General features: G+C 41.1%; 1 protein-coding gene across 8 annotated transcripts in view; it reads left to right on the top strand.

Moving 5' to 3' along the window:
• The first annotated feature begins 761 nt into the window (after window positions 1–761).
• Window positions 762–27,979, top strand: part of HPS3 (HPS3 biogenesis of lysosomal organelles complex 2 subunit 1) — a 40,504-nt gene continuing 13,286 nt past the window's right edge. For 7 of the 8 annotated variants that reach the window (XR_002893041.2, XR_003679489.2, XR_003679490.2 and 4 more), the window contains exons 1-10: window positions 762–1,082; window positions 10,542–11,033; window positions 11,582–11,753; window positions 11,857–11,942; window positions 14,801–14,993; window positions 19,557–19,698; window positions 22,140–22,294; window positions 23,727–23,835; window positions 26,652–26,833; window positions 27,688–27,868. Coding sequence is in view for 5 of the 8 variants with exons in the window: in XM_028488779.2 (XP_028344580.1) it covers window positions 866–1,082; window positions 10,542–11,033; window positions 11,582–11,753; window positions 11,857–11,942; window positions 14,801–14,993; window positions 19,557–19,698; window positions 22,140–22,294; window positions 23,727–23,835; window positions 26,652–26,833; window positions 27,688–27,868 (1,929 nt within the window). In the remaining 3 variants the exon portion in view is untranslated. The remainder of the gene's footprint in view (window positions 1,083–10,541; window positions 11,034–11,581; window positions 11,754–11,856; window positions 11,943–14,800; window positions 14,994–19,556; window positions 19,699–22,139; window positions 22,295–23,726; window positions 23,836–26,651; window positions 26,834–27,687; window positions 27,869–27,979) is intronic. The other variant, XM_024131857.2, reaches the window with a different exon arrangement.

Below are 27,979 nucleotides of genomic sequence, written 5' to 3'. Positions count from 1 at the left end.
GAGTGAGAACCAGCGGATTTGACCCCTAGTGCATCTATCCTCTGGGGCTCCGACTAATCTACTCAAATATTTGCAGTTCATTAGATAACATCCACAATTCTTCAGCAAATTTTTTTTTGCCAAGCATGTTCTAGGTGTTGCTCACAATTCTGAAATTTTCAGTACTTTTGAGCAACTCTTCAGGGTGTTTAGCCTGGAGTCGAGCTGTGTGCACTCCACTTCAGTTTTTTTTTTTTTAATATTTATTTATGTACGGTGCATTGGGTCTTAGCTGTGGCATGCATGCGGGATCTAGTTCCCGACCAGGGATGGAACCCGGGCCCCCTGCATTGGGAGCACAGAGTCTTACCCACTGGACCACCAGGGAAGTCCCTCCAGTTCGGTTTTTGCAGCCCTGTTCTCCAGAAGCTCACAGGCTGAAGCAAGTACAAAATGGTACAAGAAACGGAAGATCAAGTGTTTAAATGTACTCAAGGGTCTAAACATCTCGCCTGGCCCAAATCAGTAACGTGAAAAGACGAAGGGAAGGACACAGTGACCCCTGTGCCCACCAACTACTGGTCGCGGAGGCGTGGTCAGCCCTGAGTGGCCTGGTCCAAGGCCAAAGGACTAAGGGCCCCGCGGGGCGCGGCGGCGGCCGGGCGGGGCGGGCGCGACCTTTCCTCCGGCTCCACCCTCGCCCGGTAGCGGCCTCTTTAAGAATCCGAGCCGCTAGGGGGCCTGCTGGCACTCACGTGACTCCGCTCAGCTCAATCGCTCGCGGAAGTGGTCCAGCCTCCTCGTCCCGCAAGGGGGTCTCCGGGTGCCCCGCGGGGCGGGCTGGCCGCAGCGGGCACCGCCGGGCGGCCCGCAGCAGGTAGCTGTGATGGTGCAATTGTACAACCTGCACCCTTTCGGGTCGCAGCAGGTGGTGCCCTGCAAGTTGGAGCCTGAGCGCTTCTGCGGCGGGGGACGCGATGCGCTGTTCGTGGCGGCCGGTTGCAAGGTGGAGGCGTTCGCAGTCGCCGGCCAGGGGCTGTGCCAGCCGAGGTGTGCCTTTTCCACGCTGGGCAGGGTGCTGCGCCTGGCCTACAGTGAGGCCGGTGAGTAGCGGTGGGGTCAGGGGGCGCCTGGGCCCCGGATTGGGGCCTCCTTCCTAGAGGACCGAGCGACGCCTAGAGCTCTGGATGGGGAAGTACTTCGTGCTTGCCGAAGGGTCTTGCCAGGTCAGGCGGCTGATGGAAGGTGTGCGCTGTGCGGTTGTCCTGGCAACCACAGGTTAGAGCCCGCCTTTGGTGGGCGGGGGACGCTGATTGTACCTGCTTTTCTGGCGTCTTCGCCGGTAAATCCCTTGGTTGGGTGGCTGGATTCCACTCAACCCAGACACTTCAAACCAAATAAACTTCTTTCAGTATAGAAAACAAGTACACACAAAAGTAGGGAGAATAGTGTCCTGAACCCCCAGTTACTCCCATCTTCAACAGTTATGCCAACTCATGTCCAGTCCTTTATCTATTTCTTGTCGATTTTTGAAAGCTCACATTACATGCTGATTTTTAAATCTGTATAAATAGAACTCAGGTCTTAGACCCCTTTTTCCCCAAACAGGGTAACAGCATCCACTACTCTTTTTTTTTTGCGGTACGGGGGCCTCTCACTGTTGTGGCCTCTCCCGTGGCGGAGCACAGGCCCCTGCATCGGCAGGCGGACTCTCAACCACTGCGCCACCAGGGAAGCCCAACACTACTCTTTTTCCGCAAGAAACGTGAAGCAGTGCCAAGGGGGTACTCTGTGGGTGTATCCCTATTTTAGAAAAATCCAACATTTAAAAATAGGTACTTCAGATTACAGAAAAATTCACCATAGGATTCTTTTAACTGCCTGATAATACACTTAAAATTTGAATCTTGCTTTTCAAGAGGGGTGTAAAGGTGTAAATTGCAGTATTTAGGGTGGAAAAGCCTTTGTGTGAGGTACTTTACTAATACAGTGGAGAGCATGAACCTGGAGGATTGGAGATGTCTGCCTAATCGCTACTCTGTCTGCAACTGATTAGGTGTGAGTTTATACAAACTTTTGTGTCTCAGTTTATGTTTAAAAAAAAAAAGTAATTTGAATGCTAGATCAGTGATTTCCAGACATTGGAATTTTGTGGATCAGCAAAGAATTGTGGGGCTACCATACACAGTATCTGACTGTTCATTTTGTCAAGTAAATATATATATTTTAAAAAATGAAAAGCCCTACTGTTTACCATCATCGTTATTTATACTGATAATAGGAGAAACACTAAGCTCCAAACATTGGATGTCTTTCTTTATGGGCAACTTACTATACTGTTATTATTTTTTCTTTTTGATTAGTGAAGACATCAATAGGGGACTGCAGGCCCACAGACCAGTTTGAAAACCACTTATTAGATCTGTAAGTTCTCTTTCAGCAGAATATTCTGATTTTGGTATTTTTTATGATATTATTCTCGTAATCATTTCACAATATTAGTAGTTTTCCCCATCCCACCTCCTTTTTAGACCTAGGAGTTCTCACCTTCAAGAGCTCTGCTGAGTGGCAAACACACCAGTTTCAACATTAGTATGTGTGTGTCTGCTGGTGAGGGAGAGACAGACAAACAGACACTGTTTACATGATTTGTACCATTTGTCTTCCAAATGGACATTTAATCTAGAATTGGAAGTGGCAGGCATCATGTAAACCTCTAGCTTTCTTGCCTGTCAGTAGTGGTGATTCTGGGGAATCCTTTGATGCTGCTACTTGTGTATAAGAATCACCTGGGGGAGCTTTAAAAAACCCAATTCCTGAACCACAACCTCAGAGAAACAGTGTGTTTCCTGGGGTGTGGCCCAGCATTGGGTGAGTCTGGTGTTTAGTCAGGATTGAGAATCACTGACCTAGAGCCTTACTGGCTGCTGTAGGCAATGAGTAGTATGGTACTGAAGCCTTGAAAAACAAAGATATTTTTGTAATTCAGTTGGCTGTCTTAAAAAACTTCAGGAGTCCTGTGGTATGGCATTAGCATGAGTCAGATAGCTCAAGGGTAACTTTCAGCTTGAACTTTATGCCTGGGTACAGCTTCTATCAATCCACAGGTAGCGAACTCCTAGCTATGCTGATATCCAGATAACTCGTCTTACGCTTTTCAGCTTTTTCTTTTTCGTCTCTGTCCTTCCACTCACAGTAACGTGGACATGGGGATTCCTGCTCTAAGCCCAGGGTCTCCTCCACCCCCCACCCTTTCAAAAACAAAGTGAATCTTAGATCAGGGATTTATATTTACCGTAAATGCTTTGCAGGTCTCTTATCCAAACAGAAAACATTTTCAAGTTTTTGTTTTTTTTTTTCCATTTCTAATTAGCAGGATGCCAGTCTCCTTTCATAAAGTTTGGGGGTATTAGAATGTAGGTCGAAATTTTGAAGGATGGGCCCTAAATATCATCAATAATGAAAATTTAATATAGGTTTTGTGTGCGAAGGGAGGAAGAGGAGACGTGAGAACTCTCTCTCGAGGGAGAAAGACCTGGTGGCCAGGGTTGAGTGCTGTGTGGGGAGCTCTGGTGCTGGACACTTGCTTATGGGGTGTCTGGAGGTGGTGACGCAGAGAGGACAAGACCTCATGGCCCTCATTGCCTGTCCTTTAGCACGAGTGCATTAAAGAGCCCTAGAATGTCTATTATCTCCCCCCAAGCCCTACCCTCCCTCAACTTTTTTAAAGTCATAAAACATTTTCATACAGTGTATGTTATTTCTGCCTTCTGATATCCATTTTGTCATAGGATTGCAGCCTTCTCCTTAATCTGGTATTAGTGTTAACCAGGTTTATGATCTTGCTGCATAAAAGGAAAAGTTTACTTATTTTTTAAAAAAATCAATGACTCTCAGCTTAAGGATAAATATAAGAATGATTTTTTAATTTACTTAATGAAGACAGGCTGTTGTAAAATAAGTAAAATAAAGCCCTGGGCACATAATACCTTAAAAAGTTTAATTCCTTTTTCTTATAAAGGGCTATAACCTCCACAGAATCCTCTAGACTTATATCTCCTTTCGAACATTTTGAGAGACAGCGTGGAATGAACATTGGCTTTTGAGCTAACCAGATCGAGGTTTAAACCCCAGTGCCATCCGTTTGTTGGCTGTGTTGCCTTAGGCAGGTTACTCAGCTTATCTGAGTCTCAGATTCCTGATCTATAAAATGGAGAAGGGGATAATGTCTTGAAGAGTTGTGAGGATTAACTGAGAGAACTCTAAAGCTCTGTTCAAAAGGCTTACCAGGTAGACACAGCAAGTTCTAGTTCATCATTTGTAAGACAAGTTATTAATTTGAAAACATATTAATATAAGACAGCATAGGCACTATCTATAGTTTGCAAATTATATATAAAACAGTTGATATATAGACTTTACCAATGAAATAAGCATATATTTATAGACATACGATAAAAAGCTTTTATTATAACTAAACAAATATTCTTAGTTTTAAAATTCATTTAGTAACTTGAATATGACATCAAAGCACTGCCAAAAGAAAAAAATAGGAAAATTGGATGTCATCAAAATTAAAAAGTTTTGTGCATCAAAGGACACTATCAACAGATTGAAAAGGCAATCCACAGAATGGGAGAAAATATTTGCAAAGCATATAGCCGATAAGGGATTAATATTCAGAATATATAAAGAACTCCTATAACTCAACAACAAAGCAACCCAATTCAAAAGTGGGCCAAGGATTTGAATAGACATTTCTCCAAGTGGCCAAGCAGCGCATGAAAAGATGCTCAGCATCACTAATCATCATGGAAATGCAAATCAAAACCACAGTGAGATACCACTTCATACCCGTTAGGTTGGCCATTATCAAAACAAGTAGAACATAACAAGTGTTGATGAGGATGTTGATGAGGATGTGGAGAAATTGGAACCCTTGTACATTGGTGGTAGGAGTGTAAAATGATAGAGCTGCTGTAGAAAACAGTATGATGGTTCCTCAAAAAATTCATAGAATTACCATATGATCCAGCAATTTCACTTCTGGGTATATACACAGAATAATTGAAAGCAGGGACTTGTACAGATATTTGTACACCAGTGTTCATAGCACTTTTCACTACAGCCAAGAGGTGGAAGCAGCTCAGATGTTCATTGACAGATAAGTAAAATGTACGATATCCATACAGCCTTAAAAATGGATGAAATTCAGCCACAAGCTACAACACAAATGAACCTTGAAGACATTTTGCTAAGTGAAGCAAGCCTGACACAAAAAGACAAATATTGTGTGATTCAATTTATGAATTCCGAAAGACAAAGTGGAATGCTGGTTGCCAGACTGTGTACTTGAGGCACTACTTCTGATTTACTGCAGTGTTCAGTCCTAGTTTTCAGTTTTATTCTTTTTTTTAACATCTTTATTGGAGTATAATTGCTTTACAATGCTGTGTTAGTTTCTGCTGTATAACAAAGTGGATCAGCTATATGTATACCTATAACCCTCTTGAGTCTCCCTCCCACCCTCCCTATCCCACCCCTCTAAGTGGTCACAGAGCACCGAGCTAATCTCCCTGTGCTATGCAACTTCTTCCCACTAGCTATCTATTTTACATTTGGTAATGTGTATATGTCAGTGCTACTCTCTCACTTCATCCCAGCTTCCCCTTCCCCCTCCCCGTGTCCTCAAGTCCATTCTCTACCTCTGCACCTTTATTCCTGTCCTGCCCCTAGGTTCATCAGAACCATTTTTTAAAATATTCCATATATATGTGTTAGTATATGGTATTTGTTTTTCTCTTTCTGACTTACTTCACTCTATATGACACCCTAGATCCATCCACCTCACTACAAATAACTCAATTTTGTTTCTTTCTATGGCTGAATAATATTCCATTGTATATATGTGCCACACCTTCTTTATCCATTCATCTGTTGATGGACATTTAGGTTGCTTCCAGGTCCTGGCTATTGTATAGTGCTGCAGTGAACATTGTGGTACATGACTCTTTTTGAGTAACGGTTTTCTCAGGGTATATTCCCAGTAGTGGGATGGCTGGGTCACATGGTAGTTCTATTTTTAGTTTTTTAAGGAACCTCCATACTGTTCTCCATAGTGGCTGTATCAATTTACATTCCCACCAACAGTGCAAGAGGGTTCCCTTTTCTCCACACCCTCTCCAGCATTTATTGTTTCAAGACTTTTTGATGATGGCCATTCTAACCGGTGTGAGGTGATACCTCATTGTAATTTTGTTTTTTATATAAATTTATTTAGTTTATTTATGTTTGGCTGCAGCGGGTCTTCCTTGCTGTGTGTGGGCTTTTTCTAGTTGCTGCGGGCAGGGGCTACTCTATGTTGCGGTGGCTTCTCTTGTTGTGGAGCACGGGCTCTAGGCATGTGGGCTCAGTAGTTGTGGCTCACCAGCTCCAGAGCGCAGGCTCAGTAGTTGTGGCTCAAGGGCTTAGCTGCTCTGCAGCTTGTGGGAACTTCCTGGGCCAGGAATTGAACCCATGTACCCTGCATTGGCAGGCAGATTCTTAACCACTGCACCACCAGGGAAGTCCCCCCTCATCGTAGTTTTGATTTGCATTTCTCTAATGATTAGTGGTGTTGAGCATCCTTTCATGTGTTTGTTGGCAATCTGTATATCTTCTTTGGAGAAATGTCTATTTAGGTCTTCTGCCCAGTTTTGGATTGAGTTGTTTGTTTTTTTTTGATATTGAGCTGCATTAGCTGCTTGTATATTTTGGAGTTTAATCCTTTGTCAGTTGCTTCCTTTGCAAAGATTTTCTCCCATTCTGAGGGTTGTCTTTTCGTCCTATTTATGGTTTCCTTTGTTGTGCAAAAGCTTTTAAGTTTCATTAGGTCCCATTTGTTTATTTCTGTAACATATTTTTTTGTCATTTCATTTTTTTTTTGATGGGTGGGGCTGTATTCCTGTCTTACTGGTTGTTTGGCCCGAGGCGTCCAGCACTGGAGTTTGCAGGGGAGTTGGACAGAGCCGGGTCTTGGTGCTGATATTAGGACTTCTGGGAGGCCTCACTCTGATTGATATTCCCTGGGGTCTGAGGTTTTCTGTTAGCCCAGCATTTCGGACTCGGAGCTCCCACCACAGGAGCTTGGGCCCAACCTCAGGTCTGGGAACCAAATCCCACAAGCTTTGTGTTGTGGCAAAAAAAAAAAAAAAAAAAAAAATGAAAAGAAAAAAAGGAGCAGTACAATATCAAAGAATAAAAAACAAAATAAAATTAGAAAGATAAAAAATAGATTAGGAAAAATAAAAATATATTTGAAACAACTTCAACAAGGTAAAATAAAACTGCAAGAGACAAAAGAAAAAAAAGGAGGGGAGGGGAACAAGCCAAAAGGAGAGAACAATAACAAAGTATAAAAAATAAAATAAAATTAGAAAAATAAAAGATTTATTAGGAAAAATAAAAATATAAATGAATCAACAATAATGAATCAGCAAGATAAAACAGAACCCCAATGCGAAAGAGGAAAGAAGAAAAAAAAAAAGCCTTGTCTGTGGGGGCAGAGTTTAGGCTCGGGTGGAACTTAGGCAAGGGTGGGGTTTAGAGTGGGGCAGGACCTAGGCCGGTGCGGGGGTGACATTTTAGCATGGGGCAGTGCCTAGGCTCAGGACCCGGTCGCTGGTGGTTCCTCCTGTCCCCTTAGGTGTCCGTGATCCCCCACTGGTGCCAGGTAGGTGCCTTGGTCATGCAGAGATGCAAATTCCTCGTCCTCCTAGTCCGCCATCTTGACTCCACCCCCTCACTTTTATTCTTAACGCACTTAGTTTTGCTTTCAATTTTATGTACCTTAGTTCTGAGTTAGATCTGCAGATGTGTACAAATAGTTCCTATTTAGGTATTGCACAATCATGCTATTCAGCATTGGTGCTATACTGTATTATGTAAGTAATAAAAGCCATGTACAGAGGGTGGGAATGGGGAGTTATTGTTTAACGGATTCAGAGTTTTGGGGAAGATGAAAAAGTTTTGGAGATGGTGGTAATGGCTGTATAACAGTGTGAATGTACTTAATGTCGTTGAATTGTACACTTAAAAATGGTGAAAATGGTTAAGTTTTATGTATATTTTACCACAGTAAAAATTTTTGTTTAATGTATTTACTGAGGGAATTGAAGGAAGATGGAGGGCACAAGGCATCTTTTGCCCCCAACTCCATCAGACTGCTTCTCTGGAACAGAGTGAGCAAATGTATGGGGCCTGCAGGGTATATTTAGGCATTCCACCAAGATCTCCGGGGAGAGAACAGGTACAGGCTTCACCTCTGTGGCATCAAAGGAACCAGCACAGGAGAAGGTTTGCTTCTGTTGAAGGCTGGTTCATTCTGGAGGAGGAGGGGCTGGGCCAGCCCACTTGCTGTCTTCAGAAAGGGGCTGCCCCCGCTTGCTTGCTGCATCTGTATATGGGAAGTCCATGTGCTAACAGCAGCATTTCAGTTTCAATTCATTGGAAAAGGGCTTGTTTACCTAATAATGTTTAGCATATAGTAAGTTCTCTTTTTAGAATAACACTGACTTATCCCCTCTGACCCACAAAGTTCTAAAGATTAAAAATTTAAATGAGGACTTCCCTGGTGGTGCAGGGTTAAGAATCTGCCCTCCAATGCAGGGGACATGGTTCGATCCCTGGTCCAGGAAGATCCCACATGCTGTGGAGCAACCAAGCCCATGCACCACAGCTACTGAGGCTGTGCTCTAGAGCCCTTGAGCCACAACTACTGAGCCTGCGTGCCACAACTACTGAAGCTTGCACGCCTAGAGCCCGTGCTCCACAGCAATAGAAGCTACCACAGTGAGAAGCCTGTGCACCGCAATGAAGAGTAGCCTCCACTCGCTGCAACTAGAGAAAGCCCTCACGCAGCAACGAAGACCCGATGCAGCCAAAAAAAAAAAAAAAAAAAAAAATTAAATTAAAAAAACCACTAAAATAGAATATGTAAGTGTGTGTTTATGTAATTGGAGGACATAAGAGACTGTTTAAGCAAGTTAGGAAACACAGAAGCCAAGAAGGAAAAGATACATAGCTGGTTACATATTGTAAAAGATGCCATACAAAGTCAAACCATAGCAAAGTCAAAAGTCAAACTATAGACTACCAAAAATGATTTGCTATTCATGGCCAATGAAGGATTAATTATCACTTTTACCCAGAGAGCTGCTCTTCCTCGATAAGAAAAATCGACCTAATAAAATAGTAGATAACTTGCAGAAGAGAAATTATACATGGCTGAATAAACATAGGATAAGATGGCCAGCTTTATAAGTGGTCTGGAAAATATAAATTATAATAACCATTAGAGTCCATGTTTCCCCCATCACACGGACTCAGTTCTAATGAAGATGTGGGGAAAGAGGCCTGTTTAAACAGCGCTGGTGACAACATGAATCTCTATTACACAATTGTGATTGTAGTCTGGCAATATGTGTTAAAATTAAAAATGTACCTGCCCTTTGACCTGATAGTCTTACTTTTGAGAATCTATGCCGTTGAAACTTACCCCCCCCCACTAAATAAATATATAGGTATAGGCCTATTTATTACAGTATAAAGTATAGTAGCAAAGAAACCCTGCAAATACTTGAATGTAGTATCTCAGTAGGGGAATTGTTGAATAAATTATGGCACATGTACATACAGGATATTTTGCAGATATTGAAAAGGATGTTAGATATCCATGTATCTAACCTGGAGGGAAAGATATTTGGTAATCTTTTGGTAATACATTGGTAATTTTTTAAAGTTGCAGATTGTTAAATATATTTAGTGTGATTCCATTTTGGTAAAAACAAAAACGACGAACTACCACTCTATGATATAGGTTTATATGAAAGAAAGGTTTAGAAGGACACGGGTTTAGGCTGTGTGTGTTAACATTGTCTCCTCATGGATCGAACTGCCGGGGAGAGATCATTATGCTTTTCATTTTGCACCTCTTTATTACTTTGACTTCTCACAACAAAGAGTAATTCCAAAATTACTTTGTAATTTAAAAAAATCTAAGAAAATCAACAATTAAGGGAAAATTAACTTGGATTGAAATTTTATTTAATATGTATGGCTTTATCCTATTTCTCAGAGTTGACATGAAGATATGACTTTTGTGGGAAGGGGAAGGGTTGTAGTATAAGTTCTGCTAACCTCTTCAGAGTTTCTGAATTTATACCTAATTTTAACATCACACTAATACCAAACTCTTTATGTCAGGAGAACTTTGTTAGAGCTGTAGATTCAGAGCTACAGTAACACTTAGAGCTATCATAGGAATAAATCGTAGAATTTCTCTGTAAGCTTCATGAATAATTAATGGGTTATCTTAAGACATTAAAATGGGGGGAAATTGTATTTCAGAATCTAAATGTCTATTAGTTAAAAATACACCTAAGATCCTGTTACTTAGAATTTCGTTCTAGTCAATCTTTAATTCAAACATTCACATTAGATTCAGTTATAGTTCCTTTTCATGGTGCAAGGTAAGTGGTGGTTTCTAATTACAAATTCTAAGTATAATCTTATTTCTTTCTCAGGAGACTATTTAGTAGCAATTGAAGAGAAAAACAAAGCTACGTTTCTACGTGCTTATGTGAACTGGAGAAGTAAAAGGACTGAAAACTCCCGAGTGTGTATCCGAATGGTCGGACATGACGTGGAGGCACCCTTCAGTGAAACCTTCAGAGACCAGATGTCTATTGTGGAAATGCCGCTTTCTGAGGCCCCCCTGTGCATTTCCTGTTGCCCTGTGAAAGGAGACCTTCTTGTTGGCTGCACAAATAAGTTAGTTTTATTTAGTTTGAAGTATCAGATCATTAATGAAGAATTCTCAATATTGGACTTTGAACGTTCTTTAATTATCCATATAGATAATATCACCCCTGTTGAAATTTCTTTTTGTATTGGATATGTCGCTGTCATGTCAGACTTAGAAGTTTTAATCGTAAAACTGGAGTCAGACCCCAAAAATGGAGAGAGTGTTAACCACCATCCACTTAAGACCAACAATCCAGTGAAACTGCCAGAAGGTAAATAATGAATTTAGCTTACTTTCTTGTTTTGGGTGCAGAGAAAACCCTTATTTCTGGCAATCTCTGAAAGGCTCTAGTATGTGTATTGCAAGCCACATTATTTGTGATGTAGTTGTTCCTAATACATGGGATTTGGATATGATCTGGCTGCCCATATCTTGTTCTGTAGCATGTAAATGTATTTCAACATATATTTGTCATGAGAAGTAATGAAACAGCTGCTGCTGGATGAGGAGTTTCTAGTCCCAGTCCTCATATTTACTAGCTGAATGACCTTGGGTGAGGAATACCATCTCTGAGTTTCAATTTCCTCATGTGTAAAATGGGGATGATGATAATATCCCATTGTACTTTAACCGTTGTGAGGGATAAATGAGCAAGTGCTGAGACTGTTCAGAATCATAGTGCTTTATAAATATGTGAGATGTGTGTGCATAAATGATTACTATGTCTGTTTAATTGGTAGGGGGATATTGTGAAATCTGATTTGCATTGGAGGGGTACTTGGAGTTATTAAATAATTTTCCTCAATTTTATTTTTTAAGACATCAGTAATGAAACTTTGCAGCTTGAGTCAGATGATTTTGTTATCTGCCAAAAGCCCATGGAACTTCTTGGGGAAAAAAGCAAACAGTCTGGAATATCTGTTACACTGGAGTCAACAGGATTAGCTGATGAAAAAATAAAATATTTCCACGTTCAGCAGCTGCTCTATAGGTATTAGAAAGCTTTTTATTCACCAGCATTTAATATATATTTACCTACTTAAAGTACATGGAAATTAGATCTCTCCCCCCTCTCTCTCTCTTTAAACTCACAGACGTTTTGCTCCTGATATTTCATCCTATGTCTTGTCGGATGACATCAAGTTGCATTCACTTCAGCTGCTACCCATTTACCAAACAGGTAAGTATGACAGTGCTGCAGTGCAATGAGGTGAAAAGGCCCTCTGACGGGAGGGGAGCCCGGTGTGAGAAATAGATTAGGTTCTTCTGCTGAGGCTCCCTGTGGCCTTGGGCAGATTCCTTAGCAAATAACAGTGAGTGCTAGAAAGAGAAGTCGTGACTGCTAGGAGAAGCCATGGAGAGGACGTGACTGACAGAACCCATTTCCCTTTTTGAAATGGTCACTAGGTCCCAGAAGGGAAATGGAAGCCCTGTGATAGCTGAGGTTCATCTGGGTCCAGCTGGGTCATTTGCCAGAGCTGCTTATGATGGCCTGGTGAGCCAGGTGGGAGAATGCGGACTGAATGGAAAGCCATTTAGAGCGGTGGTTTTCAACCTTACTGCACATTGGCCTCACTTGGATGCTTTTCAAGATACTGTTGCCCAGTCTTTACGTGTTGGAGATTCTGACTTAATTGGTCAGCTATGCAGCCTGGGCATCGGTAATTTTTAAAACCTCTCCAGCAATACGATGGGCAACCGAGATTAAGAATCACTATTAAGTTTTGTACTTAGTCCTGGCCTGCTTAATATCTTTAGGAGTTGCCTAGGGAAAGATATGAATATTTTTCTGATTAAATGTGTTTATAACCTTCATTATTTTCTTCTTTCTTTTCGTAAACATTTACTGAGTACCTACTATGTCGGGTATTGTGCTGAATACTAGGGAACCAATAATGAGCAAAAGTAGGCAAGGTACTTGTACTCAGGGAGGGAGGCAGTACATGGAAATTAGAGGCAGACATGAATGGAATGATCACAAGAAGGAGTACACAATTACACTCTGACCTGAGTGCTGTGTGAGAGAGGAACCCTGTCTCGAGAGTGTATAACAAAAGATCCTTTTCATGGCCTCCATGACCCTGACTCGGAGCTCTTCTTGTCCCACTCACCCTCTTACAATTCTCCATCCATGTGGCTTTTCTCTGTTCCTCAGATACACCGAGCACACTCTTATCTAAGACCTGTTATTTACTCTTCCAGCGCTCAGAAGGAACCTTCCTCAGAGCTTGCGCTACTTGGTGTCTTCCAGTTCTTCAATTCACAGCTCAAGTATCACCTCGCCACAGAGAACTTCTCTGACTTCTCTCTTTAAACTGTCCCCTCTCCACATGCTGCAGAGTTTGTTTATTCTCCACCCCACTCCCCCTCACTAGAATGAATGCAGCTGCTTTGTCTTGTGCACTGTGGTATACCCAGAACCTGGAACAGTGGCATGTAGTAGGTGTCTGAGGTGTCTGATGGATGTTTACTTAGTGGACAAATGAGGGGATGGGTAGTACACATATGAGCTGGGCCCTGATGGATGAGTAAAATTTTTAGAAGTTGGACATTTTGGTAAGGTATTACATAAAGGGAACCAACACAGGCAAGGTGTAAAACCACCATGTGTGTTTGGAAATTAGCAAGCAGCTCTGTCTAACTAGAGCACAGATGTGTGTAGGAAAGAAGAGGAAGTAGAAACTGGGTCAATTGCTTTGGGCCAGCTGTGGAAAGTGCCGTAATTGAACTTTCTTCTGTTATTGATGGGTGTCCTTGAAGGGTATCAATCAGAGCTATATGTTTTTTTTTAAACACTTTGATTATGAAAAATTTCAAGCACACAGATGTAGAGAAAATAGTACAGTGACCCCTGTGTACCCATCACACAGCTTCAACAGTGTTACCTCATAACCACCCCCCACCCCATGCCAGATTATTTTTATGCAAATCCAAGAGTTTATACCTTTTCATCTCTAAATATTTCAGCATGTGTTTCTAAAAGAAAAGGATTCTTCTATTTAAACAAACCCCAAATGTAATTTCACATTTTAAAAAAATGGCTTGATATCATCAAATACTCGTCAGTTGTTCAAATTTCCCTGATTGTCTAAAAAAAATTTTTCTGCAATTTACTTGTTTGAATCAGATTCCTAGTAAGGGTCATACGTTGCAATTGGTTCCGATGTCTTCTACGTCTCTTTTAATATGTAGGCTCTGCCTTCCCCCTCTCTTTCTTTTTTCTTTGCAATTTAGTTAGGAGGAAACTGGACTGTTACTGCAGAATTTCCCACATTCTGGGTTTTGCTGATTGACTCCCCACAGTGTCATTTAACATGTTCCTGTATCCCCTGTATTTCCCTGTGATCTAAAACTGCATTGTTCAGTACGGTAGCCATCAGTCACATGTTGCAATTGAGCACTTTGAAAAGTGACTAGTCTAAATTAAGATATGCTGTAAATGTAAAATTAACACTAGGTCGTAAAGACTTAGTACAACAAAAAAGAATATAAAATATCTCAATTTTTTATTGAATGCTTATTGGAATGATAATATTTTGGATGTGTTGGATTAATACAATATATTTTTAAAATTTGGCCTGCTTTTTATTTTTTAAAAAGTGATTACTAGAAAACTTCAAATTACATATATAACTCACATTATAGTTCTGTTGACGGTGCTGTTCTAGACAGGCTTGATCAGATGATGGTGATGATCATGATTTTTTTTTTTTGGTAACACAAGTAGTGTTGAGTTCTCTTGGAAGGTACATAGTATTAGGTTGGCTCTTTTTATTAACAACTATTGGTTAATCAATGGTTAACAACCATTGATGGTGATCACCTAGATCTGTTAATTTATTAGGGGTTTCAAATGGTGATATTATATCACTCCTTTTTCTTTTTTTACTGGCATTCTTATATAAAGAGCAACTTCCCCTAAGCAACTCTTTGGTTCTCCATTTATAGACTTTTTTGCATAGAAAAGTCAAAATAGTGGTTCCCTTTATTTACTGGTTTCATGGTTGGTTTGTTTTTCTGTTTGTTTTTTTCTTGCAGGGTCTCTTACTTCTGAGAGAAAAAATTCATCTCAGGAAAAAGAGTTGCTGAGCCTCTTTTGTTTTTTCTCATTACCTCATGTGGGCTATCTGTACATGGTTGTCAAATCTGTTGAATTAATGTCAGTCTACCAATATCCTGAGAAGTCTCAGCAGGCAGTGCTCACACTACAATTTTTGCATGTCATCACAAGGTATGTTCAAGTCACTTGCTGGCTTTTGAGTCACTTATTTCTCTGTAAATTCTTGAGGTGCTTTCTAAATCCTTAAATGAGAATTATGTGCACCGGTGTATAGCACTGTAAATTAATGATATACATCTGGGGGTTTTTTTTTTTGTTCTTTTTTTAATGGCCCATACCTGCCTTTTCAATGTCAGAGATGTAGATTCTGGTTTTGCCTTTGTTTTATTTTCTTAGACTGGATGGGGATCCTTCTAAGGAAGTGTAAAGTTCTTCATGAGGGAAGATTTTCATAGGGAATTCTAATGAAAAGTCAGTGGGGCCAGTCAGGGCATCTCTTTAGATTTTGTTTTAGATTTCCTAATTTTTTTTCACTGCTGTCCTATCTTTTCCATATGAGTTGAGTTAATTGATAATGGTGTAGGACTGTCAAGAGGCCAGAAAGACTACCTGATTCTACCCTCTGAGTAGTGTAGATGGGGAAAGGATCCAGAGGTTGGGGGTGGTCAAGGTCATGTGGCTAACTGGTGGTGAATGTCTTCTGAGTTGCCTTACCTTAGTAATCTGGCATGTAAAGTGGGTTCCTGAGCAGGGCTTTAATGTCATTTCCTTTTATCTCAGCAGTAAGTGATGCTTATGGTTTTATTTCCTGTTTTTTCAGTTTAGATTATAGTCAAGGCACTGCATTAAGCCCTCTGGCCAACCACCTGTGAATAAGGCACACCATCTGCTTTCTGAAGCAACAACATAAGAGAGGGCCAGAGACAAGGGACACAAACACTAGGAGATAGTGAAAAATGTCTTAAGACTTCCTGAAAGGGGCTTAGGCTGTGGGAGGAGGGAAATTACTTCTGGCTGAGTCACACAGGTAAGGTTTTTGTGTTTGAAGTGAAGCCCGAAAGCTAGTTAGAATTTGACAGATAGAGATTGGAAGAGAAAGACATTCTAGATAGAGGGAAAGCCATAAACAAAGCTATGTCCAGGTTTGCAGGAGTGTCCAATAAGTAATTGCATAGGACAGTGATTTTTTTTTTTTTTCAACTGAGTGGTAATATCAGAATCTCCAGCAGGTGCTGGAGTGTATTTCACACAGCACAGGACCCACCTGGAGATTCTGACACCCACTCCTCGCGGGGGTACTCCCCTGTCTTCTCACTCCCTGGTGTAGGGAGAAATGCTATTGTGTGTTCCTTAAACGAACAGTGTGGAGGTAGCTAGTCTTTTTAATTTCCAAAGTGTTGTGTAGTTATATGTCCGTTAAATGTAAAGGAGCTGAATCGTATTGAAATGGGGAAAACAGTGCTTGAGAGAGAGCTCAGGGCTTTGGAAATTAAGGAATTTTTTGAGATTTTGGCCAAAGAAAGGGATGTGAATAGAGCATTGCTTTAGGAAAATGAGTGGTGGTTTGAACATAGATAATGAGCTATTGGGATGGTTCGGTAAGGATAATGAGGGGTTGCATTTGGGCAGGGCAGTAGCAGTGAGAAGAGAAGGAAGCATGGATGGGAGAGAATTACAAGACTTGATGTCTAGTGGGATCCTGGGAATGGAGAAGACATGAGAAAACCCACCAGTTTTGAGACTGCTTTTATGAAAGAATGGAGGCTGCTATGGCATGGGGTGAAAGAAAAGTTTGGTTTAGACATTGGAGTTTGAGGTGCTTAGGGAATACCAAGAGAGAATGTTGATGGGTTTTTGGACACATAGGACTGAAGATTAGGGAAAAGAGGAAAGGTTAGATATTTTTATTACCAACAAAAAAGAGCTCATTATCAAAGTAGTGATCATGACCCCAAGAATGTGTAGACAGAGAAAAGTAGTTGGAGAACGAAACTGGTGAAAGTCATGTTTAGAAAGCGAGGGGAAAAAGAGAAGGGTCTGTAAAGATGCCGAAGAATCCAGAAAGCTATAGCTTCTCAGAAACCAAGGAACAATTAGAGGGAGAAAGAAGGAAGAAAATATTTATTTCTGCCCCAAAATATTTATACAACAGACTATCTTGTATCCATCTGATTGCATAAATGTACGGGACACTGAGAATTTAGTGAGTGGACCCTCTAAATGCCCCTCCACCCAAAGTATAAGTCATGAACTAGTTTGGAATGTAGAGTCCCGAAAACATAGTATAGTGAGGTCTTGAAGAGACTTAAAATCTGTGGGTTTTGCCTGCTTCCAGGTGGGAAATTATTGAAGCTTTTCTTAATATTAGCACCAAAAGATACTCTGACATCATTAACCTGACTATGGAAGCATTAGACATTGGAATAGCAGTTGTTATATGTAAATTCAGATTCTTAATAAAGATTCCCCACCCCTATATTTAAAATCCTATATTGTTGAACTAATTTTTACATATTTTTTATTTTACCCAATAGATATGTATTTTAGAAATATCTTGATCCATAAGTTTGTCTTGAAAAGTTTCTTGAATAGTGATGTGTTTATATACCCTAAAAAAAAGGCAATAAAATATGTTTTGAAAGACTCTAAGAACAATATAAAATCATGTAATAAAATGTCATCCTTGTAGACATACATGAATCGGAAGGCCTCCCATAATCTGCCTTCTCAGGATCAACCTTGTCAACACTTGGTCTATATTCATCCAACTTTTTTTTTTTTAAAGAATACATACACAACTATGGTTTGTTTTTTACAGAAGTGGATCGTATGATGTCCACTTTTTAGCAACTTGCTGCTTCGCTTAGCAGCGTATCCTGGACATCTTTCCAGGCCGGCACACTTCAGTTCACTTTGTTCTTCTCTTATACTGCTGCTTAGTATTCCAGTGATAGCTAATAGCCGGATTCATGTTGCTGGAGGTGAGTTGGAGGATGCAGCCTTTTTATCTCTAGAACCTAAAGGTCATCTTTGTGGTCATAGCTACTCTGACCTGTCATTCTGGCCCCACTGCAGGTACTTCTTTTGGTTCCCAGTAACTCAAAGTCCCTTCTGTTCAGTTTCCTTCGTGAGGGCACCCTCCACCCCAGATTTCTAAGCGGTGGTGCTGCCGTCCCAGCTATTTTCATGACTCCAGAGGTCACATCCTAGAGCTCTCTGGACATGGACACAGTTGACAGTGCGCTGAGACCAAAATGGAAGCCCCAGCAAACAGATGGAGAGTCCTGACTGATGCCTCTACATCGTGCCAAGTCTTGCAGCTGTGAAAATGTCAGAATGATTCTCTTGTTAAAGAAGTGTTTCTTCTATTTTAAGGTTATTGTTAGATTTGCTTTAGTCCTTCATTTTTTTATTTCAATAGAGTTCATTTTTACTTCTCTCACTTTCTGATTTTTCTTTTAAGTTTTATTTATTTATTTATTTATTTATTTATTTGGCTACGTTGGGTCTTTGTTGCTGCGCATGGGCTTTCTCTAGTTGTGAGCAGGGGCTACTCTTCGTTGCGGTGCGCAGGCTTCTCATTGCCGTGGCTTCTCGTGTTGCGGAGCACAGGCTCTATGCGCACGGGCTTCAGTAGTTGTGGCTCGTGGGCTCAGTAGTTGTGGTGCACGGGCTTAGTTGCATGTGGGATCTTCCTGGACCAGGGCTCGAACCCGTGTCCCCTGCATTGGCAGGTGGATTCTTAACCACTGCGCCACCCGGGAAGCCCTCTGATTTGTTTTTAAAAATCATTCCTGGGAACCCACGACAAGATGGATTTCGTAGCAATTTCTAAGTTAACCATTGATGGTTTTCAATGTCAGTGTTGGAGGGTTGACTTGTAAGTCTCCAAGCACTTACTGTGGGGTCTCCAGGTTGCTTTGCTGTGCAGACATAGCCTGGGGTTGTGGAAAGAGCTAGAGGAGTGTGAAGAGTGAGGAGACCTGGGGTCTAATTTATCTCCATTCTCCAGAGAGGACTTGGACCAGTCATGTACCTTGCAGGCCCTAATCTTTAAAAACAAGCTGCTGGACTAGGTAATTCTGAAGGTTCCTTCAGACAGTCTCTGATTTTCTCTTCTGCCATTGGATTGGGTTTGCATAATCTAAGTGTGTTGCCCAGCATAATCCAGGCTCCATTTCATCCCGAGATAATAATCAGTAAACTTGGGTTCTAATCTTGGCTTTAATAGTCACCTCTCTGTACTTTGGGCAGATCCCAGGGGCATCATTTTGTCTAGAAGATGAGGGTATTGACCCAGATCCATGGTTCTTAACTAGGGGTGTACGTCACACGAGGAGCTTTGTAGAAATATACGTGTCTAGATTCAGCCCGTAGAGATTATGATTTGGGTAGGAGCGAGGTGGAGACCAGTCATGTATTTAAAAAAACACTCCAGGGCTTCCCTGGTGGCGCAGCGGTTGCGCGTCCGCCTGCCGATGCAGGGGAACCGGGTTCGTGCCCCGGTCCGGGAGGATCCCACGTGCCGCGGAGCGGCTGGGCCCGTGAGCCATGGCCGCTGCGCACAAAAAAAAAAAATAAAAATAAAAAAAATAAAAATAAAAATAAAAAAACACTCCATAGGGTTTCTGAGGTACTCCTTGTTAAGAAGTAGCCTAACTTGTCAGCATTTGACAAATACCTGGGTCTTTCCCCCACCCCTCCACCGCTCTGTGCGCCTGTGAAATCCTCCAGCAGTGGGCACGTCGGTTCCTGGCCTCCACCTTGTTCAGTGGCATCTCTCCTCTTCCTCAGTAACAACCTGCAGTGTTACACAGTGCGGTGCAGTGCGGCGGCCGCTCGGGAGGAGGACCCTTATGTGGACACCACGCTGAAGGTCAGAGCTGGCTTATGACAGTGCAACCTACAGATCACAGTAGGAGTGCTTGCAGATTTGCTCTTTGTGTCTAAGCTTGGCAAACATCAAAGTCTTGTTTTTTCACTTAGAATGTTGGAATGTAAAATGAATCATTTTGTGATTCGTGGTTTAGATGGTAATTTTTAAGATTACTTTGAAAACATTTTACTCAGAATTTAGATATAATGCATAGTTTTAAAAATTTGGTAAAGAATGTGTATATAGGGTAACTTCAGAGAGAGCACTTCACAACTATGGCATACCACGATTTTATTCATTTACTAGAAGTATTGGTGGCAATGGTATAGAGCTGTTAACACAACAGTACAGAAATCAGTATATTCAAGAGCACAAAAGTGAATACAGCGCATTCAGATGATTTACCTATACTGTTATCAGATATGCCTTTCATTGTTTTACAAAGCCTTCAACAACTTTTCTGTAGTTCTGTAGTTTTGATCTAGTGTAAATGGATATCCTAGATCAATAACCTCGTTTTTAGTGAGTAGTAATACGCTTAGTCTCTGAAAAGCTCTTGACCGCCAAATAAACAGAGGCCGTTTTATGATGAAATTCTCTATTTTCTGACCTTGAATTTCTGTTCTCAGAAATACACTGATCATTTGCATCATATTCCTCATGTGCGGTTTCACCTCTGGCGCATAAGCTATTTGAATGGGTGTTTGTTGTGCATATCCATGCTGTAGGGAACCCCCAAGTTATCATGGCCTCTATTTCACATGTTATGTCCATCTGGCACCTGGAACGCCGTTTTCTGGAAAAACGAGTGTTCGGTGATGATGGTGTGTAGTACTTAATGTGTCTGAGGCACTCTTCCATGATCACTGTCACCCAAAGTGTGCTATGCACTGGCGTTTTCTGGAAATTGTGTCTGAGTTCTTTTTTGCTATGGGCTGCCTATCACTTTCTGCTGCCGACCAGGCTTTACTGCCTTCCTTCAGCCTCTTGGGAAATCAGAATCATAGCTCTCCCATGCCTTTCTGTCTGTGTTTAAGATATACACATAGCTTTTTCAGGAGATTATGTAAAAAATAGATGTTACGTCCCCAGTAAAAATGGAAAGGTGACAGATTCTTTGTCTCTGGCTTCCTCTCTCCCCACCCCATCTTGCCTTGTTTTTTGTTTTAAACCTCAGAGAGACATAGGCTTGTGTAGGTAGCGATGGTGGAGTGAGGGGTACATCACAGATTGAGGTAGGATCAATCTGCATTTGGAAATAGATCTCAGTTCTCAGCCTTCTCAGAGTCTCATAAAACCAGAGGGAAGGAACACAGAAGAAAGGAAGGTAGGAAAGGGGAGAGATGGGCAGCTGGTGGGGAAGGCTGCCCCTGAGGCCAGTCCTCCTGAAGGCGGTAGAGGGAAGGACCCTGATGATCACACCTCCCGGCCCCCCCTTCCCTGCGATCCCACCATTCTGAAATCCTAGATGCCCCTGAATGAGCACACCATCATTTTGCTCCCTTGCTGACTCAGGCTTTGGGAGCCGCAGTGTCTGAGAAAGCTCTCACAACCTCAGAGTCGGGACCACAGTACACGCGATCTTCGCTTCCCTTTCCTCGGAGATTCTGGCTCAGCATCACCAAGGCCACCTTAACTATTCTCAGGAATGTAAAAAATAGATGGAGGTTTTCCCCCGTGTGCTTTGTACAAAAGGGACAATGGAGATGACCTCAGAATCAAAGCAGCATTAATGGAGGAGGGGGGAGGGGGGCCTGGCAGCATCATTTTGTGAGTCGCAGAAAGAGCTCTTCCATTATCTTTCGTATCCATTCTACTTGACTGAATGGTCCCTTATAAGGACAGGAGGCTGGCTCCTGGTCCAGGATTTCCTCCAGTTTGCCTGACACACCCCAGCCTGTTGGCTGTTCCAGGCAGTGTTCACATCCACAGAGCTAACAGAGGCCATCGGAACTTGAGAGTGTTTCTTTCGTACACGCGCATCCACTAAGAAACCATTTTATGTACTCTACCTGAAGTACAGTGTCCTTTTGTAGTGTCTCATTTTGTCTAAAGAGGCCACTTGAACGTGCCCTGAGCCAGCCCACTGTCAGTGGGGAATTTCCTGGGTGGCAGGTAACCAGCCCGGGGCTGGGCTCCTGGAGGGTCTCTGTAAGGTAGAGAGTTCCCGCAGCTTTGAGGGGCCTCAGGTGCACCCGCTCTCTGCATTCCTTAAATCAGTCAACAGACACTAAGTAGCTCCTTGGCAGACACGTGGATGAGATAGTTGGTTAAATAGTTGAGATAGGATAACCTCTTACTCTGATAAGAATAGGAATTTGAATTGTCTGGGGGGAGAGTGAGGGGAAGGAGACATTGTGTCAAATAGATTGATTTTTGAAGATTAAAGTTCATGCACTTTATTCCTTGGCTAAATTTCCGATTTTTTTTTTCCTCATTAGGCTTGCCCACCTGTCAGTATGGATGTCTGTGCTTTAAGAATACAGCTTTTCATAGGCTTGAAAGCCATCTGTCACTTTAAAAACCACGTTATACTTCTGACCAAGGCAGACCCTGAAACAATTCCAGAGAGAAGAGAGTCACCCAAGAGGCTTCTGTAAGCATCCCCTCAGCCCCAGACATTCCTGCGAAAGTTTCTGGAATGAATTGTTACTGCTATATTTTGCATACCTCTTTGTTGATATTTTTTTTAAATAAAAGCTTTGAATGATCAGATCGCTTTTCTAGTTGTTCTTTTTCCAGAGTAAGAAAAGAAGTTTCTCATGATCTCTATAATATCCTTTATAACTGACCTTGAACTTTTAGAAGAAGATGAAGTATAAAATTAGTTCAGTAAATATCTGTGGTGTTTTAGATAAGAAGTTAAAGGGCATGCCTTTTTGTGTAATTAACAAGTAAGACAGAGCCTCGTATGCTGATCCAAATGACAAGGCTCTTTATTATTTTTCTTCTTTGGCCTTTAAGTGGCTACATTTTTATCCAAAGATTATTTTCTGGTATTTCAATGAAAAAGAAATTAACAATGCATTTCTTACCTTAAAGCACATTCATGATGTATAGATTATGTGTTAATCTACTTTAGAGTAAAAGTGCATTATTCTAATCTCAGGCTGACATTTCGGTTTTCTGCTTTCACATTGTTTGGAATAGAACGCTTAATTCCAGAGTAGTTATGCTTCTGTTCGATGTTTTCTATACTGTGAACTTAGTGGTAGGGAATGCAATCTAATTTGAACATTCCTCTATGGAAAATTAAGTAGGAAAGAAATCTGTTTGCAGGGGAGGAACACAGATTGTATTTCAAGTCAAACATTGTTTTCCATTTTTAACATAAGTTTAAGCTTTTTTGAATTATTTGTGCCTGTGCTTTGTTCCACCAGCAGGAATAACCAGGTTCCCTTGGGTAACTGGTCACTTAGAGTGTGCACAAAGAGGTCTGAGACTGACTGATCCTAAAAGCTTTCTGGCAAGAGGAAAAATAGCTTGTAATCTCACACATTTGACATCTTAAAAGTATTATATATTTTTTAATGATTTTTAAAAAAATTCTAATTTATTTGAAAATTCATTTGGTCTAGGGTCTGCATTTTTAAAAGATTGCATACTACAGAAAATGCATCATATAGTGAAAGCAAGAGATAAGATGGTGCTTCCAGCAGATGTTCAGTTCTGTCTTTTACATTTTCCCAGCAGCCCTGGCCTCATGAAGGCCATATCCAAGTCTTTCTTCCTTTTGAGGGGTCTTGCCTGTTCTGTGAACTTATTGCCTATTTAACAATACTTGTGGAATGAACTGGAAGTGCTTGGTTTATCAGTCCATGAGAGTGCAGTATGTTAAATGCTGTTAGGCCTACGTAGCATTGTACACTAATGTTCTCTAAAAATCGACTGTGTAGTTAATCAACAAGAAAATACTAAATGAAAATGATATCATAGTTACAATATTTTAGGTATCTGATATTTACCATTTAAAATTCCCATTTATTAATAATATGTCTTATAATTCTTGTCCTTTGTTTTGCTTTCAGTTCTAGAAAAGGTACCAGTGTTAATCTCAAAACACCTCCTGTAGCTGAGGCTGGGTGGAATTTGTATATTGTGAATACGATCTCACCAGTGCAACTGTACAAAGAAATGGTATTCCTTTCAGACTTTTAATTCTTATTTGTAGAAATTTTTAGAGTCTAATTGATGACTAGAAATTGATTCTAATTATCGTACATTCAGAATGCCACAGCCAACCAGCTTCCAGGCTCTGTCTGACAGTGCAGTGTATATCTTCACCTTCTTGTTTTCGCAGCTCCTGATATTTGAGGAGCTAGGAGAAATTTCCTTCACTAAAATAATATTCCCTTTTTCATACCGATTCTCCTATGAGAATTGATTAGCCAGTCTAAACGTAAGTAGCCTTTGACCTTTACTTTGAACCCTAGGAAAGAGAACCATGAAATGGAGCCAAAAGAAATCTTAGATCATATGTCCCTGTCTCACGCTTCTTTGAAATATTAGCAGATAGTCCCAGGGCACTGCAGCACTTGTAGCATTGTCCCATAGGCATCCTTATTCCTCTTCTAAGAGTGACAACTGCCTACTCATCCCTGACAATTTTTATGAACTCTTTGTTTTGAAACAATTTCAAACCTATAGAAAAGTTGCAAGAATAAGAATAGTACAAATAAAACGTGTATTCCCCACACAGATTTGCCCATAGCCAACATTATACTCCCTTTGTTTCTCCCTCTCTTTTCTTCTTTTTTGCACTCTTGTACTTTCTAAATGCGCAAGCACGCATGTATATTTCCTCCTGATCCATTGGAAAGTATATTGCATATGTCATAGCCTAAGGCCCCTAAATATTTCAGTGCATGTTTCCTAAGAATTGAGATATTTGCTTATATAACCACAGTACACACATATGCTTCAGCAAATTTAACAATGACACAATACTTTAGTCTATGGTTCATATTCCAGTTTTGTCAATTGACTCAATAATGGCCTAGTAGAATCCCCCAGCAACCCCTGCCCCAGGTCCAGGATCCAGTCTAGCATCAAGTAATGTATTTAACTGTCATGTCTCTTTAGCCTCCTTTAATCCAGAATATGTTCACAGCCTTTCTTTGTTTCATTTAAAAAAAAATTTTTTTTTTCTTGAAATATAGTTGACGTACAATATTATAAGTTACAGGTATAAACATAGTGATTCACAGTTTTGAAAGGTTACAATCCATTTGTAGTTATTATAAAATATTGGCTATATTCCCTGTGTTGTACAATATATCCTTGTAGCTTATTTATTTTATACGTAGTAGTTCGTACCTCTTAATCTCCCTCTCTTATCTTCACTGGTAACCACTAGTTTGATCTGTGAGTCTGTGTCTTTTTTGTTTTATTCACTAGCTTGTTGTATTTTTAGATTCCACTCTTTGTTTTATAACAGACAGTTCTGAAAAATATTTCTCCTCCCGCCACCTTTTAAAAATTTATTTTTTTATTTCATTTCTCATTTCATATCATTTCTCATGATTAGATTCAGGTTGTATATTCTTCTTCTTGGTCAGAACATTGTGTAGGTGACGTTGTATCTTTCTCAGAGTATCACACTTGGAGGTGCAGAATATTCATTTGCCCTTCACTAGTAATGTTAATTTTGGTCATCGGGTGAAGGTTTTGCATGATTTGTCCCTCCCTGGCATTTTTTTTGTTTTTTTTTTTTTTGCGGTACGCGGGCCTCTCACTGTTGTGGCCTCTCCCGTTGCGGAGCACAGGCTCCGGACGCGCAGGCTCAGCGGCCATGGCTCACGGGCCCAGCCGCTCCGCGGCATGTGGGATCTTCCCAGACCGGGGCACGAACCCGCGTCCCCTGCAACGGCAGGCGGACTCTCAACCACTGCGCCACCAGGGAAGCCCTGTCCCTGGTATTTTAATGCCTATAATTTTATCAGCTTTGTCCTGTGTTTTCAGTCTTGCTTAATTGAAAGTCTTAGACGTCATCTAGGTGATTTGCCTACTGGAGTCTAAAAATACTGATTGACTCAGATTAGCTAGTGATAATTTTTTTTAAATTTTATTCATTTTTAGCTGCGTTGGGTCTTCGTTGCTGTGGGCGGGCTTTCTCTAGTTGCGGCGAGCAGGGGCTACTCTTCGTTGTGGTGTGCAGACCTCACTGCAGTGGCTTTTCTTGTCGCGGAGCACGAGCTCTAGGCACTTGGGCTTCTGTAGTTGGAGCACACGGGCTCAGTAGTTGCATCACACGGGCCCTAGAGTGCGCGGGCTTCAGTAGTTGCAGCACATGGGCTCAGTAGTTGTGGCTCGCAGGCTCTAGAGCGCAGGCTCAGTAGCTGTGGCCCACGGGCTTTGTTGCTCCAAGGCACTTGGGATCTTCCCGGACCAGGGATCAAACCCATGTCCTCTGCCTTGGCAGGCAGATTCTTAACCACTGCACCACCGGGGAAGTCCTAGCTAGTGATAATTTTTATAAGCCCACTGTGAGTTACAGAAATAGATGTAGCAGAACCTAAATTCACAGATTGAAACTAAGATAAAGGAAGCATACTCAATCTGAATTTGAGAAAGATTTAAATCATAGAACTTAAAAATAAAGTTAAGGTTTTCAGATATGTTCATTAGCCTTATCAAATTGTGATCAAATTATTGCTAAGTTAACGGTATTATTAGTATTACAGTATTAATTGTACCTTCTCTAATGATTAGCACTGTTTAACAAGAGACTATTTACAATCATGTGTGTGTTAAACTGGCTCATAGATCGTGGGGGAAAAGAAAACCACTTTAGCTAGGCCTTATCAGAATGATAAATAACCACTTTTTATTTTTTAGGATTTAATGTGTTCAGATATTGACTTTAGTAACCAACTGGATAGATATTCTTAAGAACTGGGAAACTTTGGGGAGACGTCTTCAGCAACATTAGCTGCTTGCCTTTTTTGTGTTAGGTGGACTACAGTAACACCTACAAGACTGCAAAAACGCAGAGCTGCATCCACCTTCTCAGTGAGGCTCACCTGTTAGTGAGAGCGGCCCTGATGGATGCCAGTCAGCTGGAACCTGGAGAAAAAGCAGAGCTCTTAGAAGCATTTAAAGAAAGCTGTGGGCACCTTGGAGACTGCTACAGCAGGTTGGTGATGCTACTTGGAAACTTGTCAGAGAAGCCATCCTGAGCTTCAGGTGTGCTTACTAACTTTTCCACCTCTGGCAGTTACCTGACAAATGGGAGGACTCATGAGGGGAGGTGGTTTAGTTATTCATTTATGCCACAGCATTCGTTGAGCACATCCTGTGGGTCAGGTACTGGGCTAAGCTTAGAGAGATGAGCACGACCTGTTGCCGGCCTTCAAGGACTTACAGTTTATTAGATGAGCAGTTCGTGAGTCTCCCATCAGTTAATTTAGGAATTTGAAGTTTCTTTTCAGACCTTTGGGCGGGGGTGGGGCACGACCAGTGAACATCCCTGAGACAACCATATTACTGTTAGCTTTAAGGGAGAGATACTAGTTGGACACTCTGTGATTTTAATCTTAGTAGTCAGTGCTTTTATGATGTCAGAAAAGGACACTAGGATCAATAGTGATTTCTCTTTTTGAGAATGATCTTTATAATTTTTTTTCGTATATAATTGTTTCCAAGGCTTACTTGACCCATGGGAGTCATTATAAATTAATAAAAGACTTTTCCTACTTATAAACACCATTATTTTAGAGCCACATTATGAATATTAAAATTCACTTAATGAATTGTTCTTGTTTTTCTTATGAGCAAGCAAAAAGAAGCTACATTAATTAGAATGACTTTGCAGAACAAAACTCAGGAGTTTGTTCCAACTCCTAATGGCCGTAGAAAAGTATTTTGAGATTTTATATCTTCTGGAAATCATGATCTGTTTTATTATTAAATGTGTTAGACATCCAAATTTAAACATGACAAATCTGAAGTTTTTGTTTGTTCGTTTGTTTTTTACTTCCTTCCCTTTAGGCTTGACACCCAGTATTCCCACCTCGCCTTGCCATACTATAAGATGTCTGGTTTGTCTATGGCTGAAGTTTTGGCCCGAGTGGACTGGGCAGTAGAGGATGGATCGCAGAAATACGAGAGGGGATTAATCTTTTACATTAATCATTCACTTTATGAAAACCTGGATGAAGAATTAAGTGAAGTGAATACAGTTTTCTATTTAGTTATATCTAATATTTGTTTGTTTGTTTGTTTTTGTGGTATGCGGGCCTCCCTCTGCTGCGGCCTCTCCCGTTGCGGAGCACAGGCTCCG

Source organism: Physeter macrocephalus, chromosome 1 (assembly GCF_002837175.3).
Source record: "Physeter macrocephalus isolate SW-GA chromosome 1, ASM283717v5, whole genome shotgun sequence".
Lineage (NCBI taxonomy): Eukaryota > Metazoa > Chordata > Mammalia > Artiodactyla > Physeteridae > Physeter > Physeter macrocephalus.
This window is presented reverse-complemented; position numbering and strand designations above follow the sequence as displayed.